The sequence below is a fragment of the Lampetra planeri genome, unplaced genomic scaffold, assembly GCF_965212315.1.
Source record: "Lampetra planeri unplaced genomic scaffold, kcLamPlan1.2.h2 scaffold_485, whole genome shotgun sequence".
In the NCBI taxonomy this organism is placed as follows: domain Eukaryota; kingdom Metazoa; phylum Chordata; class Hyperoartia; order Petromyzontiformes; family Petromyzontidae; genus Lampetra; species Lampetra planeri.
The window spans coordinates 32,208-50,448 of NW_027615308.1; the positions used below are offsets into that span (position 1 = coordinate 32,208).

Here is an 18,241-nt window from a genome sequence, read left to right on the forward strand (position 1 = left end):
AAAGGGTTAACTTTAGGTCCTGTCGTAACGGATTAAGATTTTGACGTGCATTTCCTATAGTTGCTTAACGGCCAAATCACTTAACAGTCTTAATAAATATTTACTGTACCTACAACAAAAATCTTACCTTGTGCTCAGAGAGATTTCTCCTGTATTGGTCCAATTTTGTTTCAGAAATGCATTCAAATTTTTGTAACTTACAATTCATTAAAATGAAGTTGTTAGGTAAACTACCCCCTGTGATTAAAACTAAAACTATACCCTAAAATCAAAACGGGGCTACCCCTCTTAAAAACACCCCCCCCCTCCCCAATATCTTAGTTTAAAAAAAAGACAGACAAATGTTCCGGTAATAAGAATTGTTTTAGTATATGTGGTGTTTAGAGGTCGAGAGGTCAAGAGAGAGAGAAAATTTAATGCGTTTTTGTCACCAGGGGTGGCTGGGCAGTCCCATGTGGAAATGTTTGCATCAGCCGCGGAGGCCAAATTCTTTTTAAATAAACCGCCGCGCTACACATCGCACCTCCTATTAGCACGGTTGGCTACGTATGGTGCGAAAGAAGTTGAACATACGAAAAAAATACAAAGATCCCCCGTATAGCCCGTAACAGACTGTTGGGACAAGTGCCATTAGCCAGCACCTATGAAGGCCAGCAACCACGCCCGGCCGCCTTTGTCTCCCCAGCGGCAATGATTACACATCGCACCAGGTACTCATTTCATGCTGTGTCGACCTAGGGGAGGCTCAGATAATCGTCCGCGGTGTTGGCCGTGAGCGGGAATCGAACTCGGGTCGCCGGGTTCTTAGCGCAGCGTAGTGCTAACCGCTGCACCACCGCTCCCCATACACAAACGGACACGCACACTCACATTCCTGGTGCTTCTGCACAGATCGAAATGGGCCTGTCCTCTGCTCCACGTGATCCACCCTCCACCCTCTTGTCTCGACCCCATTCTCTAGCGATACTTCCACGCCAACGGCGGTCCATGGCTGTCCGGCGTCTTCCTCCCATCTCCACGTCGTTCGGATCGACCTCGACATCGCTTCTCAAACGAGGGCCTCATCCTTCCAGTTCCCGTTTCGTGACCGACAGGGAGACCGAGCGATCTTGAGCTCCGAGTTCTAACTTGACCCCTTCCCCTCAGCCGAGTCTCAACTGGGGATTTCCTCCGGTTCCTGCTTCACACTCAACAGGGAGACGGAGGAGTCCTGAGCTCCGCGTTCCAACTTTACCCGCGGCTCCCTCTCGCTCCCGTGGCAATCCTCGGGCTCCCGCTTCATGATCGGCAGGGAGGGGGGGCGGCACGGAACGACCTCACCACCGGGCTCCACCTTCACCCCCGGCCACGCCTCGAAGCCTCCGACGTCCCCTTCCCGTTCCTCCTTCACCTTCGCCGAGGACGCATCTCCGCCTCCGCTCTCCGCCTTCATTACCCGCGGGCGCGTCCCGACGAAGCCGGCGGGCTTTTCCCGGCGTTCTTCTTCCGACGCGGCGGGCGCAGGAGGAGGAGGGCTCGCCGCCGCCTCTCCGGGGAAAGTGGCGCGCTCACCCCCAGAGTCAGGCGGCTCCGCTAGGGCGGCCGTCGCCCCCTTGCGCGCGATGCACTCGCGACGCTTCCTCCTCGTCACGCTCCCTCCGCCCGCCGTGTCCGCGCTTCCGGCGGCGGGGCAGCCGCCTGACGGCGTCGACGCCTCGCCGCAGTCGCAGGCGCTCTCCCTCGCGTGGATCTTCTTGTGTGCGCTCAGCGCACCCGATTCGGCGAAGGCCTTCCAGCACACGGCGCACGTGTACGGCCTCTCTCCCGTGTGGACCCTCTTGTGGTTGACGAGCGTGTCGGAGCGAGCGAACGTCTTGCCGCACTCGGCGCACGCGTACGGCCTCTCGCCCGTGTGGATCCTGCTGTGCGTGGAGAGGGTCCCCGGATCTGCGAACGCCTTAGCGCACACTGTGCACCTGTAGGGTCTCTCGCCCGTGTGGGTCCTCCTGTGCACGCTCAGGGCCCCCGACTCGGTGAACGCCTTGCCGCACGCGGCGCACACATAGGGCTTCTCGCCCGTGTGGATCCTGTTGTGGATGACGAGCGCCCCCGAGCGAGCGAACCGTTTTCCACACGTGGCGCACCCGTAGGGCTTCTCGCCCGTGTGGATCCTCTGGTGGTTGCGGAGGTGCTCCGAGCGCGTGAACTCCATCCCGCAGACGGTGCAGTGGTAGGGCTTGCCGCCAGTGTGAGTCTTTTGGTGCTCGTGAAGATCCTCCGAGCGGTTGAACGCCAGTTCGCACATCGTGCACTTGTAGGGCTTCTCCTCGGCGTGCGCCGCCCGGTGCTCGCGGAAGACCTCGGCGTCGATGAACACTTTGCCGCACTCGGAGCACTTGTGCGACTCGCGCGCGTCGTGCGTCGCCTGGTGGCCGATGAAGACGTTCAGCTTGTCCGTGTTGAACGGGCAGTGGGGGCACTGGAACAGAGCGGGCTCCGTCCACCCCCTGTGCCGCTTCATGTGGTCGTCCAGGGCGGGCAGGCTGACCACGAGCCACTTGCAGATCGGGCAGAAGATCTTCATCTCTCCGTCCGTCCGTCAGCGTCGGCACTGGGGCACGCAGGCAAGCACGCGGAAATTCCTTCCTTATACATCTTTTCGATCGCAACACAAGCATTCCCACCACCATCCATCCCAGAAGAACTCCCTCATCAAGACTCTATACCATAGAGCCCAATGCATCTCCAACCAGGAACACATTGCCAGTGAACTCAAACACGTACGCCAAGTTCTTAAGGCTAATGGTTACTCCGACTACATAATCCGTAAAGCCATCACACCAACCATCAAGAAGGATCCTGTTGAGGAGCCTTTCAAAACCATCACCTTACCCTACATTGCTGGGGTCACAAAAAAGATCTCCAAAATCCTGATTAAACACAAGATTCAGGTCCGATTCAACACAGTACATAAAATCCGTGATCTGGTCCCGTCTGTAAAAGACGTGGTTCCAGACATACAGTACCCTGGCGTCTACAAACTAAGTTGCCTCTGTGGTAGCAGTTACATTGGAGAAACCAAACGACATGTCTCGGACCGCATCCGTGAACATAAAGCAGACCTGAAACACGGTAGGACAAACACCTCAGCCGTGGCAGATCACTGTTACAATTCAGTGGGCTCACATGACATTGACTTCTCCAAGACAGAGGTTCTCTGCAAGCCATCTGGCTACCATGAGAGATTCGTTCATGAGGCGATCCACATATACAAACACAGAGACAATTTCAACCGAGAAGATGGATTCTGGCTCAGCAATCATTGGAAGGACGTAATAAACCATTTCGGATCTTAACTGATTGTTGTTCACGTTTACGGTGACTTTCAGACCGCAGTCCACTCACTGGCATTGACTGTGTATCTTGTGTTCTCCACAGGGAATGCATTATTTGCTCCGCTGCGGGTCTCCTTCCGTCGCTCGCCCATTGACATGTTTCATTGCTTCTACATACTATTAACATTCCCTCCCTTTGTTAATGCTACCCCCTCCCTTTGATGCTGCTAATCCTGCATAATGCATGGGCATAATATGACTTTGAAACCCCCCCGCCCACCTCCTATGCATTTCCCATGAATATGCTAAATTCCTCTTGATATGCACATTCTTTTGTTAAGGCGCTCTTCTTCCACCTCCAACCCAGCTTATATATAAGCTCCAAGCTTGGCAGTGTCTCATTCTTCACCTGAAGACGGCTGCTTGCGTTGTAGCCGAAACGTCGTGATAATTATTTTATTATGTTTTATTTTTATTATTTTATTACTTCCCTTCTACGTGACTTTATCGAAAGAACCAAGAAGATGATTCCCTGCAGTCACGAAAGCTTAAAATCAAAATTTAACCGCCTCTACGGGGAGGGATTCCACATAACTTTGAGATCCTTCAACAAGCTCCGTGATAAGAAGGCTCAGCTAATCGAGTCTCTCACCTTTCTGAAGAGATGCCGCGACTCTAAGGTAATACCAAACGCATTTACACTAACATCTGCTGCTGTAACTTCTTCTAATGCTAAACGAATTCTGTCTAGAACTAGCTTAGCTCTTATCTCAGAGAAAATCAGACTTACGCGCACCGATCTTGATCAGTTAGACAAGACACTCTACAAATCACACTTATCTTTGAGTGCAACAATGTCCACATCAGATTGGGAACATGTAGACAAAATGACTAGCTCTTCAGCTGCCGCTATGTCGAACAAATGTAAGGACAACTTGATTTCCAAATTCAACCGCCTCTCAAACAAGAGACCGGACCCACACAAGAAAAGCTACACGTTAACAAAGTCGTAATTAATCGCAGTAACAGTCTATTTCTGAAGGTCTGAAATCTGTTTTAGCTAAAGGACTAAACTTTGCAGTCACACCTAGACACATACCAGTTAATGATATAATTGCCCGAGTAGATGTAGCTCTCAAGGGCCTGAGTCACATCGCTGCAGACGTAGCAAGATCTGAAATCTCTGCAACCCTCAAAAACGCTAAGATGCCTGCTAGCAACATCAACAAAGATGAGCGTTTTGAATTAGCTCAATTAAAAAAGAGGGATGACATTGTCATCCTCTCAGCCGACAAAGGCAATGCCACTGTCATCATGGACAAAATAGAATACAACAACAAAATTCAAGAACTACTCAACGATGGCAGCTATACAAAAATAAAAAGAGACCCCAACAACAGCCTCGTCTCCAAAACCAACAAAATCATTTTTGCTTCAACCGCATTAATTGATCAGACCAAACAGTTCTCGTTGAAACCTTCTGCAGCCAGGCCACCAAGATTATACGGCTTGCCAAAGATACATAAAGAAGATACACCTCTTCGTCCCATTGTCTCTACTATCAACTCCCCCACCTACAAACTGGCTCGTTTTTGTCTGAAATCCTACGGCCTTTCACTGGAAAAACCACCTCTGCGGTACTAAACTCTACTGACCTGGTATCGACAATCAAGGGGATTTCCCTGTCCCCAGACGACCTGCTTGTCAGTTTTGATGTGGTTTCCTTATTCACCAAAGTTCCTGTACCTGACACCATCGCAATCATTGAAGACTTGGTTCATAAAGGACTGAATACTGGGGTACCCCCCCTGGTGAGACACTGCTTAACCAATACATACTTCACCTGGAATGGAACTTTCTACAAGCAACCTGAGGGCACCCCAATGGGCTTCCCCCTATCTCAGGTTGTAGCCAACATTTTCATGGAGAAATTTGAGACTGACGCCATACAGACTGCCACTCTACACCCGACCTTATGGAAGAGGTACGTAGATGACACTTTTGTCATCTGGCCACATGGCCGGCCTGCTCTAGACCAATTTCTCGACCACATCAATTCCATACACCCAGCCATCATATTCACCATGGAAGTCGAAAAAGATGGCAAGCTACCCTTTTTGGATGTCCTAATTAAAAGGAGACCTGATGGTTCAATGAGCCATTTTGTCTACAGGAAAGCCACCCATACGGATGCCTACCTGAAACTGGATTCCCACCACCATCCATCCCAGAAGAACTCCCTCATCAAGACTCTATACCATAGAGCCCAATGCATCTCCGACCAGGAACACATTGCCAGTGAACTCAAACACGTACGCAAAGCTCTTAAGGCTAATGGTTACTCCGACTACACAATCCGTAAAGCCATCACTCCAACCATCAAGAAGGATCCTGTTGAGGAGCCTTTCAAAACCATCACCTTACCCTACATTGCTGGGGTCACAAAAAAGATCTCCAAAATCCTGATTAAACACAAGATTCAGGTCCGATTCAACACAGTACATAAAATCCGTGATCTGGTCCCGTCTGTAAAAGACGTGGTTCCAGACATACAGTACCCTGGCGTCTACAAACTAAGTTGCCTCTGTGGTAGCGGTTACATTGGAGAAACCAAACGACATGTCTCGGACCGCATCCGTGAACATAAAGCAGACCTGAAACACGGTAGGACAAACACCTCAGCCGTGGCAGATCACTGTTACAATTCAGTGGGCTCACATGACATTGACTTCTCCAAGACAGAGGTTCTCTGCAAGCCATCTGGCTACCATGAGAGATTCGTTCATGAGGCGATCCACATATACAAACACAGAGACAATTTCAACCAAGAAGATGGATTCTGGCTCAGCAATCATTGGAAGGACGTAATACACCATTTCGGATCTTAACTGATTGTTGTTCACGTTTACGGTGACTTTCAGACCGCAGTCCACTCACTGGCATTGACTGTGTATCTTGTGTTCTCCACAGGGAATGCATTATTTGCTCCGCTGCGGGTCTCCTATCACCGCTCTCCCATTGACATGTTTCATTGCTTTTACATACTATTAACATTCCCTCCCTTTGTTAATGCTACCCCCTACCCCCTCCCTTTGATGCTGCTAATCCTGCATAATGCATGGGCATAATATGACTTTGAAACCCCCCCGCCCACCTCCTACGCATTTTCAATGAATATGCTAAATTCCTCTTGATATGCACATTCTTTTGTTAAGGCGCTCTTCTTCCACCTCCAACCCAGCTTATATATAAGCTCCAAACTTGGCAGTGTCTCATTCTTCACCTGAAGACGGCTGCTTGCGTTGTAGCCGAAACGTCGTGAGAATTATTTTATTATGTTTTATTTTTATTATTTTATTACTTCCCTTCTACGTGACTTTACCGAAAGAACCAAGAAGGTGAAGGGTTAGTTGAATTTATCCAACAACAAAAAATGTGGCACTCTGGCGTGTCGCAGCATTGTAAATGAAGCACTGCTGAGAAAGTCACCGTGTCTGCTCAGCAACCCATGACCACCACTCATCTGTGGATTTGTCGCACGGCAATGTGAAGCGACAATGTGGACTTCCCACCGGTCTTGGCTAAGCCAAACTAAACGATGTTCCCTTACTTCTAGATTTGAAGTTTTCGTGACTGCAAGGATTCATATTCTTGGGTTTTTTCGGTAAAGTCACGTAGGTAAAAAAACACAACACAAGCCTCCGTCTTCAGGTGGAACCGTCACAGCACGATTGCTGTATCTTACTTGATACAGCAATCGTTAGCGCTACGCTGCATCTTACTTGATACAGCTATCGTGCTGTGACGGTTCCACCTGAAGACGGAAGCTTGTGTTGCCTCCGAAACGTCGTGATTTTTATTTTATTTTTATTAATTAAAACTAAAATTACCTACGTGACTTTACCGAAAAAAACAAAGAATATGTTCCCTTACTCTTTGGTTATTTCGGTAAAGTCACGTAGGTGGAAAAATAAAAAATAATAAAAATAGAAAAAATCTAATTTTAATTTGTATTATTTTTCTTTTTTCACCGACGTGACTTTCCCGAAAGAACCAAAGAGTATGGATCCTTGCAGTCACGAAAAATTCAAATCTAAGATGTTCCCTTGTTACCAGGTGCAAGGCCCCAGCTATGGGGTAGCTCTTTCTCACAAGCGCCTGCGGCCGTCGCAGATGACAGCCCAATGACGAAGTGGCTTATCCTGCGGACATTTATTTTTCCGCCAAATACTCTCTGAACGTGGAGGGGGAAAAAAAACGGAGGACCCGGAGATAAATCCACGCTGACCACGGTGAGATACATGTAAAACTCCAAATATACAGCAGCAGCAGGCGTCAGGGATGGGATCAAACACAACCTCCTGTACACCAGGCGAGGTAGTCAACATCCCGTAGCCACCGTGATGATGATAAGAGAGAGATACGCAAACTCCAAATATACAGCAGCAGGCGTTGTCATGGTCAGGATCGAATCAACGACCTCCTGCACACCAGGCGAGGTAGTCAACATCTCCTAGTCACCGTGATGATGATGAGAGAGAGACACGCAAACTTCATATATACAGCAGCAGCAGGCGTTAGGGTCGGGATCGAACCCACGACCTCCTGTACACCACGCGTGGTAGTCAACATCCCCTAGCCACCGTGATGATGATAAGAGAGACACGCAAACTCCAAATATACAGCATCAGGCGTTGTCATGGTCAGGATCGAACCCACGACCTCCTGTACACCAGGCGAGATAGTCAACATATCCTAGCCACCGTGATGATGATGATGACAGAGACACGCAAACTCCAAATATACAGCAGCAGCAGCAGGCGTCGTTAGGGTCAGGATCGAACCCACGACCTCCTGTACACCACGCGAGGTAGTCAACATCCCCTAGCCACCGTGATGATGATAAGAGAGACACGCAAACTCCACATATACAGCAGCAGCAGGCATGGTCAGGGTCGGGATAGGACCCACGACCTCCTGTAGACCAGGCGAGGTAGTCAACATCTCCTAGCCACCGTGATGATGATGATGAGATTCCTCACCACCGCTCACCGGGAATTCCTCACCACCGCTCACCGCAGCGAGTCTCGCACACGGAACGGGTGACGTCACTCACTCGCAGCCCCACCGCGCGCGTGACGTCATCGCGCCCGAAGATGGCTGGGTGACGTCACGCGCGGGATGGATGGGTGGGGGGCGGAGGGAGGTTCAGCTGGAGACGGTAATATGACGTCATCTATCGCGCTCGATGTGCACCTGGCCTGGCACGGGCGCCGTGGAGACGTCACCGTCGCTCAGGGTACGGGTAGGGGGATCTTTGTCTTTGTAGCGGTTACGTCACTCGCATCCAGCCCCTTCGTGACGTCACCCTACACCCCCCCCCACCCTGGCAGGCGCGCCGGTCTGACGTCGTGTCGTCATTCTCGCCGCGAGCGTGACGTCACGTCACTAGTGGCGGGCCGCTGGGAGACGCGAGTGACGCCATCCCCCCTACCCGGCGCGTGACGTTATCGATTCTGTGCGGCGGGGGGGGGGGGTCTTTAATACGGAGGAAAACGTCATTTGCTCGCGACTCCGGGTTTCGTGACGTCATGTCACCAATGCCCGGGGGGGGGGTGCTGTGGACACCGTGAATGACGTCACGCTCAGATACAGAGAGCCGAGGCCTCCGTGTAGCGTTGTGAAGTTCAACATCGCCACTGGGAGAGAGACAAAGGCGGCCGGGCGTGGTGCTGGATACCGACCCCCTTCATAGGTACTGCTACTCGCTACTAACAGCAGCACTTGCGACTGCAGCCTGTGTGAGGCTACCTGGGGCATCTTTATCTTTGTGTGCGCGCCTGCTCCTGTGGGGAGCGGTGGTGCAGCGGTTAGCGCTACGAACCCGGCGACCCGAGTTCGATTCCCGCTCACGGCCAACACCACCGGTGACGATTATCTGAACCGGTCCTGGGCCTCCCCTAGGTCGACTCGGCCTCAAATGTGTACCTGCTGCTGTTTGTGTGGTAAACATCGCTAACAGCACTTGCCCCTAAAGTCTGGCAAGGCTACACGGGGAATATTCTTTGGTTATTTCGGTCGATAGAAAATAAAATACAATTTTAAATAATTAAAACACAAGCGGTCATCTTTTCTCGCCGCCTGATGAAGGCTGCTTGTGTTGCGATCGAAACGTCGTGGGTTTTTATTTTATTTTACACGCTCTTTATTAACTCTTCTCTGTCTTTTTTATTTAAAGCTTTCGTTACTGCAGAGATTCATATTCTTGGTTCTTTCGGTAAAGTCACGTAGAAGGGAAATAATAAAAATATAAAACAATAGACAGAGAATATATTATTGGTTCTTTCGGTAAAGTCACGTAGAAGGGAAATAGTAAAAATATAAAAATATATAAAATATAAAAATTAAATCATAAAATATTGTCTGTTATTGTCATATCCTCAAATCTTGTAACTCAATTTTATCCCACTTCCCAATGTGGTATCGACTGCAAACTTGGTATACTTATGTCATACTGATGACAATACTATATTCTATTAAAAAAAAAGTATGTTTAAACATTCATTTTAAAATGTTATGTTTCGGCTTGGGTCTAATTGTCCACGCTCAACTGACGTTGGCTGTAATTGGCCACGATCCCTTACGTTGTGGCAAGCTTCGGGGCCACCTCCTGGAGTTGTGGAGTTCTTCCATTACTAGTACGGTACATTTCATGAACGCGTGTTTAAAAAAAAATATTTTTAAATACTATTTTACACTCTTTCATTTAACTCACTCTGTCTGTTGTTGACGTATCCCCAAATTTAGTAACTAAATTTTAACCCACTTCCCAATGTGGCATCGACTGCAAACTTGGAATACTTATGTCATACTGATGACAACACTATATTTTATCATAAAAAAGAAACATTTTTAAAAAAAAATTTTATATGTTATGTTTCGGCTTGGCTCTAATTGTCCACGCTCAACTGACGTTGGCTGTAATTGGTCAGGGCCACTTCCTGGAGTCGTGGATTTCTTCCATTCATAAAAGCGTGTTTTAAATAAGTTTTTTTAAATACTTACTTTATTTTATTTGTATTTTCTATCTACGTGGCTTTACCGAAAGAACAAAAAAATGTGAATTCCTGCGGTCACGAAAGTTTTAAGTCAAAATCTATGCGAGGGATCTTTTTACATTTTCGTGTCTGCGTATCTGTCCTGTGACCTCCTGCCAGCAGCGAGGCCTGGACACTTCACGTGACGGCCTCAAAGTGCACCTAGCCTGGCACAGGCGCCGTGGTGACGTCACCGCCAAATTGTGGCGAATGGCGGTTCTTGTTGTTGTTGTGTCTGCGCCGGTTTGCAACCTGCAGGCCGGCCCTGCCTACGATCCATCGTGGGTTTAACCTGTAGGCTGAGTCACAGTGTGAGGAACTCACGAATCCTTGAAGGATCTGGACAGGGTCCCTATCATCGGCGAGCTCCTCCAAGGCTACGTTGGCCGGGTCATGTAGCCCGCATGCCTAGCCACCATACGCCCAAGCAGCTTCTGTTTGGCCGGATAGAGGGGGGCTAGAAGGGCGCGGTACGGGCTGGAGATGAGATGGCGCTGATGCGGTACGGGAGGATGTGGAGCTGAATGGACTTGCCGACGACAGGTACCAGTGGTGTCAAGATCGGCCTCTGTGAAGGAGGAGGTTCATTAAGGACGCTGCTACTGGGCAGTTGGAGGCAGTCGCCCTCCAGCAACAACGGAGGGCAGAGGAGCGACACTCACAACAACGAGCAGAGCGCCAGGCGACTTAAACACAGCAAGTTTGCACAGTGGGGGCCATAGGTGGTGGATCTGCCAGTCATCTCAGAATCAGAATCTTTATTTAGACTGCAGGAGGAATCAGATGAGCTATGAAGCTCTTTTCTACAGATGTCCAGTATGGGCATGGGGAGTCAGTGATTTTCAACGGCAAACACACGATACACATAAACACACTATACACAAAAACACGATACACACAAACACGATACACACAAACAAACGATAGGAGTGCAAAATAGAACAAAAGGAAGGCAAGTCGCAAAATGGAAATTCATTGTTTAAGTTCGATTTATCTAGATTGGTCAAGGCAGCAAGAATAACAACAGAACAAGTAGCCAACCGCGCTAATCGGAGGTGCGGGGGAAGGACTACAAATTAAACACAACAACAAGCAGCAGTTCTAAAGAAATTAGTTTGTCAATCTAAAATCTAGATGATGATTTAAAAGTGCATCGTAGCTCCCAATGGCTTTCTGATACCGGAGAGGAAGAGCGTTCCAGACGTCCGCCACAAGCAGCAGCAGCATCTGAAAGCGCCACGCGACGCAGCGACGACCACTTTCTTTGTTCGACGGTTAGCAACCGGTGTCCGTGGTTTCTAGCTTCACGCCTTGTTTGCGATACTTCACAGGGGTGGGGCGAGGGAGATTCATTTTCTTTCGTGTGCCTCACTCTTTGCCGCAGTGCCAAGACAGGAACGATGAACGAGGGAGGAGAGATGAAGATCTACTGCCCGGTCTGCAACTGGGTGGTGATCAGCTTGCCCGCCCTGGAGGACCACATGAAGCAGCACAGGGGCCTGACCGAGTCGGTGCTGTACCAGTGCCCCCACTGCCCGTACAGCACGGACAAAGCAGCCACTCTGATCGGCCACCAGAGGAGCCACGCCGACGAGAAGCTCTACAAGTGCTGGATGTGCGATGAAGTTTTCGCGAATTCGGGAGACTTCTGCTCCCATCAGAGCGTGCACATGAAGCGGGCGCGACGCGGGAAGGCATTCGCCCCACCGCTAGGAGACGTCTCACCGGACGGGAGGATCTGCGCAGACGAGAGGCCCTACTGCTGCAATGTCTGTGGAGAGGATTTCACTCAGTCGCACCACCTCCTCAACCACCAGAGGATCCACACGAGCGAGAAGCCGTACCCGTGCACCGTGTGCGGCAAGGAGTTCACGCGCTCGGACAGCCTCGTCATCCACAGTCGGGTCCACACGGGCCAAAAGCCGTACAGGTGCGCCACGTGTGGCAAGGCATTCAACCAGCCGGGGACGCTCTTCAACCACGAGAAGACCCACGCGGGCGAGAAGCCCTACGGATGCGCGGCGTGCGGGAAGCGATTCGCACAGTCAAGGGTCCTCGTCATACACGCGAGGACCCACACGGGCGAGAAGCCCTACAAGTGCTCCACGTGCGGAAAGTGCTTCGCCCAGTCGGGCAACCTGGGCATCCACAAGCGCACCCACACGGGCGAGAAGCCGTACGCGTGTGACGTGTGCGGCAGCTCGTTCACACAATTGGGCACCCTCCGCGTGCACAAGAGGACGCACGCGGGCGGGAAGGCCTCCTCCGGGTTGGGGAGCCTCCGGTCACGCCGGCAGGTCCGCGCGGGCTCGAGCGCGTCGACGCTGCCAGCCAGTCCTCCCCTCCTTCGCCGCTGCACCCGTGGGAGGGCCGGGCGTCACGAGGGCGCGACTGCCGCTGGGGCGGTCGTGGCGAGCCTCGGGGGTGAGGGTCCCGCGGCGACCCCCGCGGCGACCCCCTCGGCGACCCCCTCGGCGACCCCCTCGGCGACCCCCTCGGCATCGCTAACATCAGAACGTGGAGAGACCCTCAGCTTCGAGACGTGGCCGGGGGTTAAGGTAGAATGCGACGGTGAAGATCCTCCCGCCTCCCTACCGAACATGAAGCGGGAGCACGGAGGGATCGCCAGCTTCGAGACGTGGTCAGGGGTGAAGGTGGAATGCGACGGTGAAGATCCTACTGCCTCCCTGCCGATCATGAAGCAGGAGCGCGGAGAGATCGCCAGCTCCGAGACGTGGCCAGGGGTGAAGGTGGAACATGGCAGGGGGGAGGATTCTTCAGTTCCCCTCTCGATCGTGAAGCAGGAACAAGAAGAAAGCCCTGGCTGTCAGACGCGGCTGGGGTTAAGTTGGCACACGGGAGACCGAGTCTCTGCTTTGGGAACGGATGTTGAGGTCTACGTGGAAAGAGTGAAGGAGGAGGCTCCAAGCAAGCATGTCGAGTGAGAGCGAGTCCTCGACTGGGACCTTTGTTAATTTGGTGGCACGGGTGGAGGATGTGTACTCCACAGGGGGCAGGTCTCGTGGAGCGGAGATTGAACACTCGAGAAGCTGACAGAGAGAAAAATAAATGTTGAGAAAATGCCGCGCGACACATTGGCCGTTCGAAAGCACGAGCGTGTCTGCACGACTGTGAAGGTACACAACGTGGAGGCAATATTTTTTGCTCTGAGAACAGATACACGTGAATTGAAAACTATGTAGACTCTTTGTTTTATTTGACCAGGTAAGGCCCACCACTGAGCCACGTAGCTCTTTTTCAGAAGCGACCTGGCCATCAACGAAGTGGCCTATCATCAGTGGCGGCACTGTGGCGTGCAAAACAAACAGTGCAGGAGCAATACATACATACATACAAATTAATAAATTAGCAATATTTTAAAATACTGTTTTTAAAAACACGCTTTAATGAAATGTACCATACTCGTAATGGCAAAACTCCATGACTTCAGGAAGTGGCCCCGAAGCTTGCCATAACGTAAGGGACCGTGGTGATTTACAGCCAACATCAGTTAAGCGTGGACAATTAGACTCAAGCCGAAACATAACATATAAAAAAGATGGTTTAAAAATATATTTTTTATGATAGAATATGGTATTGTCACCAGTAAGACATAAGTATACGAAGTTTGCAGTCTATACCACATTGGGAAGTGGATTAAAATTTAGTTAAAAGATTTGAGGATACGACAACAACAACAGACAGAGTGAGTTAAATAAAAGTGCGTAAAAATACTATCTAGAATTGAGGTTTTTATGGGTTAGATCGCTTAAATATGAATGTCGTTAAACCCACCACCACCCGAAAGCACATTAGTAAGGTTTGTCAAGTAAACAGAACATGCCAATTCGTTACTAGTGTAATGTCTCTCAGACGACACAAACTGTAGAGGGCTTGCTTTAATTTGAGATTAGCCGACCGTACCCTAGAGCACGCAACCTTTGCAAATGCTCCTCAAATGTGCGACCAAACACAGTGATATCATCTAAGTAAATCAGGCAGGAGTCCCATTGCAGTCCCGCCAGGATCAATTCCATTAGTCTCTGGAATGTGGCAGGCGCTGAATGCAATCCTATTGGGAGACAAATTTGGTAGAGTCCCTGAGGCGTTCGAAATGCAGTTTATGTTCGAGAAGACTCATTCAGGGGTAGTTGCCAAAACCCCAACAGGTCCAATGTTGAAAAGAATCCGAGCGCCCGACAACACGTCCAGGGAATCGTCCATACGTGGAAGCAGATCAGCGTCTGCCACTGAGACTTTGTTCAATTTACGAAAGTCGAAGCAAAACCTTAAACTTCCGTCTGGTTTTTTCACCAACACCACAGGGACTCCCCAAGGGCTGGTTGATAGTGAAATTATATCAGCCGCCAACATTTCCTCCAACGCCTGCTGTACATGTTCCTTTTCTACAGGACTCAAACGATATGAGTTCTGTCGAATAGGAGCTGCGTCGCCCGTATCAATATGGTGTTTCAGCAACGAAGTACGACCAATGTCAAATTTGCTCTTACTGAAAATGTCGGAAAATTCCCTTAGCAAAGATCGCAATCCGTTCCGTTGCGCCTGGGATAAATCAGGATTTCCCACACAATTTATCTGCCCATGTCCCATCTGACTCGGCTCTCTGTTCCACTCCCTGCAGCAGAGATAATAGCCTAAAAACATGGAGGCATCGCGTGAGCTAACACTGTGTACCTGCCTGGACCACAGCTGTTCCCACACCTACATTTAAGACCTGTAGAAATGGCTCTTGGTTCATCCGAAGGATTGTCTGCACACCCACCAGCGTAAGCCCACGGGTCGCTGTTTTGGACGGTGTAAAGAGGACTCCCGCCTCGGCGTCAGCTGATTGAAGCTGCGGTAGCGGAAAGGGACCAATATTTGCGTGCCTGGCGGAATCTATTGATTCCTTTGCCAAGGCCTGAACTGTAACGTTCGCCACAGTATTTTTACATGGGGAATCCAAAAAGAACAATCTTTGCCCTGACGGCATCTCGACACATCCTTGGTCTGTCAGAATCTTTAGGGGCATCCTGCTAAAAAAATCGGTACCCAAGAGGCAAGGCACCGCCAGAATTTTTTAAATCAATACGGGCCCCGACATTTCAATTACCCCACTTCTGACACCAGTTGTAATGATTCTCGGGCGACACGAACTGTAAAGGGCTTTAAACTTAATTTGGAGCTTTCGTGACTGCAGGAATTACTCTTTGGTTCTTTCGGTAAAGTCACGTATAAAGATAAAATAATAAATTAAATACTAGCATACGACGTTTTGATTGCAACACAAGCAATCATCATCAGGTATAAATGAAATAGAAATACAAATCTAGTATACTTAGAAATGTAATGTAATACAACAGAGAGTCGGATAACATAAGTCAACACCCTACCTGGTTGATTACGTTCTTCCTGAGAATGCTAAATTTGAGAGAGAGATAAAACACAGAACCAGAGACATATAGACAGACATATAAGCATATAAGTAATATAAGTAGAGGGCTTTCTTTATTTTGATCGGGCGCTGCACGCAGATAACTTGGCCAGGGATGACACGCAGATCACTTGGGACAGGGATGACACACAACTCGCGACGCGAAGATAGCGACGATGTGAAGACAGCGGCGACGCGAAGACAGCGATGACCCCGATCCCACGGCAGCCCCGAACCTTGCTCGTCGCCTCCTTTTATGCTTGGCGTGGCCCTGACTCCGCCCCAGGCCATGGCCCCGTTCCCGAACTTCCCTGGCGATTCCCCCTTGTGACAACTCGCCCCCTATTATTTATCAACCCTGTAATTTCTGCTCGTGACCACTAGTCCACGCACTGTCTTTGCACCTGCACTGTCTCCACAGACGTACTGTCTCCACACACGCACTGTCTCTACACTAGTACACCACACGGGTGTGTTGGAGAGTAAATCCACATTCACAATCTGATTACGACGTTTCGCCAGTAATTACGAGCATCATCAGACGACAGCCATATTTGTGGAGAAATCCTGTTTCGTTCCTAGATCCCTCTGCCCTTCTGTGCGTACCTCCTTCCCGGCTGCGTTCCTGCGGTGAGCAGGCATTTTCTGTGTCTGCGCCTCGGTCGTGGAATTCTCTACCATGGAAAATTCGTTTAACCGACAATGTAGATGAAACCATATCTTAAGTCAGTTTATTCGATGTAGCTCTCATCTTCTCTTGGCCTTTCCTTAAGCTTAATCTTACAAGGCGCTTTGAGACAGTGGAAAGCGCCTTTCAAATAAATTACCGACATTTATATTTGCGCAATCTAACAAAAAAAACTCATGGATATTGGTCGCGAAAGCCAACGTGTTAAAATGAAAATACTGCACGTCTATACATCACCCCATGATGCAGAGCCTGAGAGATGAGTGTTAAGTATGGTGCAGTAAATGCGATAAGTTTTTGTCTATTTGTATTGTTTCTTTATGCCAACTTCATATAATAAACGAATATAAAACACGGAAAAAAACAACACCTACAAACATGTCGAACAATAATGTGCAAAAATAAGTTATTTTAGACAATGATGACGATTTAGTGATTGTCCGATGTTTTTGAAAATCTGGCGCCTCCTCCCCCAACCCCGCAAGCCGGTGCAGTTTTCAAGTGTTTGCGTTTTAAGTAACTGTTACTCAAATATATACAGCACAGATACTCCTCTACTTATGAACATTCGACTTATGAACTTTCAGAGATTGGAACAAACCCGGTCCGGTGCGTCCAGTTGCCTGTTCAGACCGAGAGTCGTAAGTTCAACCGCCCCGCTCATTAGATGGCGGTGGTGGCATCTACATCTGCAGAACCTGAAGAACCAGTGGCATGCCATCTGTAGAACGAGAAGAACCAGTAGCATCTACATCTGCAGAACTTAAAGAACCAGTGTCATCTACGTCTGAAGAACGTTAAGAATTAGTGGCATCTACATCTGCAGAACGTAAAGAACCAGTGGCATCTACATCTCAAGAACTTGAAGAACCACTGGCACTATGTCTGCAGAACATGAAGAACCAGTTGCATCTACATCTGCAGAACATGAAGGACCAGTGACATCTACATCTGCAGAACATGAAGGACCAGTGACATCTCCATCTGCAGAACAGGCATCTACAGGAGAGCACACAACTTTCAAAGACATTCCCCGTGTTTAGTGTACACGCCGTACAACACGTTTGGAATCGACAAGAGTAAAGTGGGGACTTACTAACAAAGCAACTTACCTCTGGAACATAACTCATTTGTAAGTAAAGAAGTCGCTGTATAGGGTATATATATGTGTGTGTGTACACGGGGTATATATGTGTGTGTACACGGTGTATATATGTGTGTGTACAGGGTGTGTTTGTGTGTGTTTGTGTTTGGAGCCATTGAAGAGGGTTCTACAATGTCTTCTTCGTTCTTTCGGTAAAGTCACGTAGAAGGGAAATAATAAAAATAAAACATAATAAAATAATTCTCACGACGTTTCGGCCACAACGCAAGCAGCCGTCCTCAGGTGAAGAACAGGTCTGTCATTCAGACGCTGTCTTTCCGACATACCTGTTCTTCACCTGAGGACGGCTGCTTGCGTTGTGGCCGAAACGTCGTGAGAATTATTTAATGTTTAATTTTTATTATTTTATTATTTCCCTTCTACGTGACTTTACCGAAAGAACTAAGAAGATGAATCCCTGCAGTCACGAAAGCTTTAAATCGAAAGGTTCTACAATGGTCACACAGTGCTTGGCTACAACTAAACCGCGATACCCTCGTTGCTGATCTCGTCAAGGAGCTATAAACCATCGCCACGCGACACTCCGGTGGTCATACTCGTAGC

At 49.2% G+C, this 18,241-nt stretch overlaps 2 protein-coding genes across 3 annotated transcripts; one reads left to right on the top strand and one right to left on the bottom strand.

The window, feature by feature from the left end:
• Window positions 1-344: 344 nt before the first annotated feature.
• LOC144741256 (uncharacterized) lies at window positions 345-8,563 on the bottom strand. 2 transcript variants are annotated; one of them, XM_078623849.1, is made up of 2 exons: window positions 8,357-8,563; window positions 345-2,590 (listed from the first exon to the last, which is right to left on the bottom strand). In XM_078623849.1, exon 2 carries the CDS (start codon window positions 2,561-2,563, stop codon window positions 1,154-1,156), a length of 1,410 nt encoding a protein of 469 aa, XP_078479975.1. In that variant the 5' UTR covers window positions 2,564-2,590; window positions 8,357-8,563; the 3' UTR covers window positions 345-1,153. The 2 variants fall into 2 exon arrangements, with proteins under 2 accessions (XP_078479975.1, XP_078479974.1); XM_078623848.1 differs by having other exon boundaries at window positions 8,367-8,561.
• A 350-nt stretch (window positions 8,564-8,913) lies between these two features.
• Window positions 8,914-17,747, top strand: LOC144741254 (uncharacterized). Its single transcript, XM_078623844.1, has 2 exons — window positions 8,914-9,069; window positions 11,796-17,747. Exon 2 carries the CDS (start codon window positions 11,812-11,814, stop codon window positions 13,354-13,356), a length of 1,545 nt encoding a protein of 514 aa, XP_078479970.1. The 5' UTR covers window positions 8,914-9,069; window positions 11,796-11,811; the 3' UTR covers window positions 13,357-17,747.
• The last annotated feature ends 494 nt before the right edge of the window (window positions 17,748-18,241 follow it).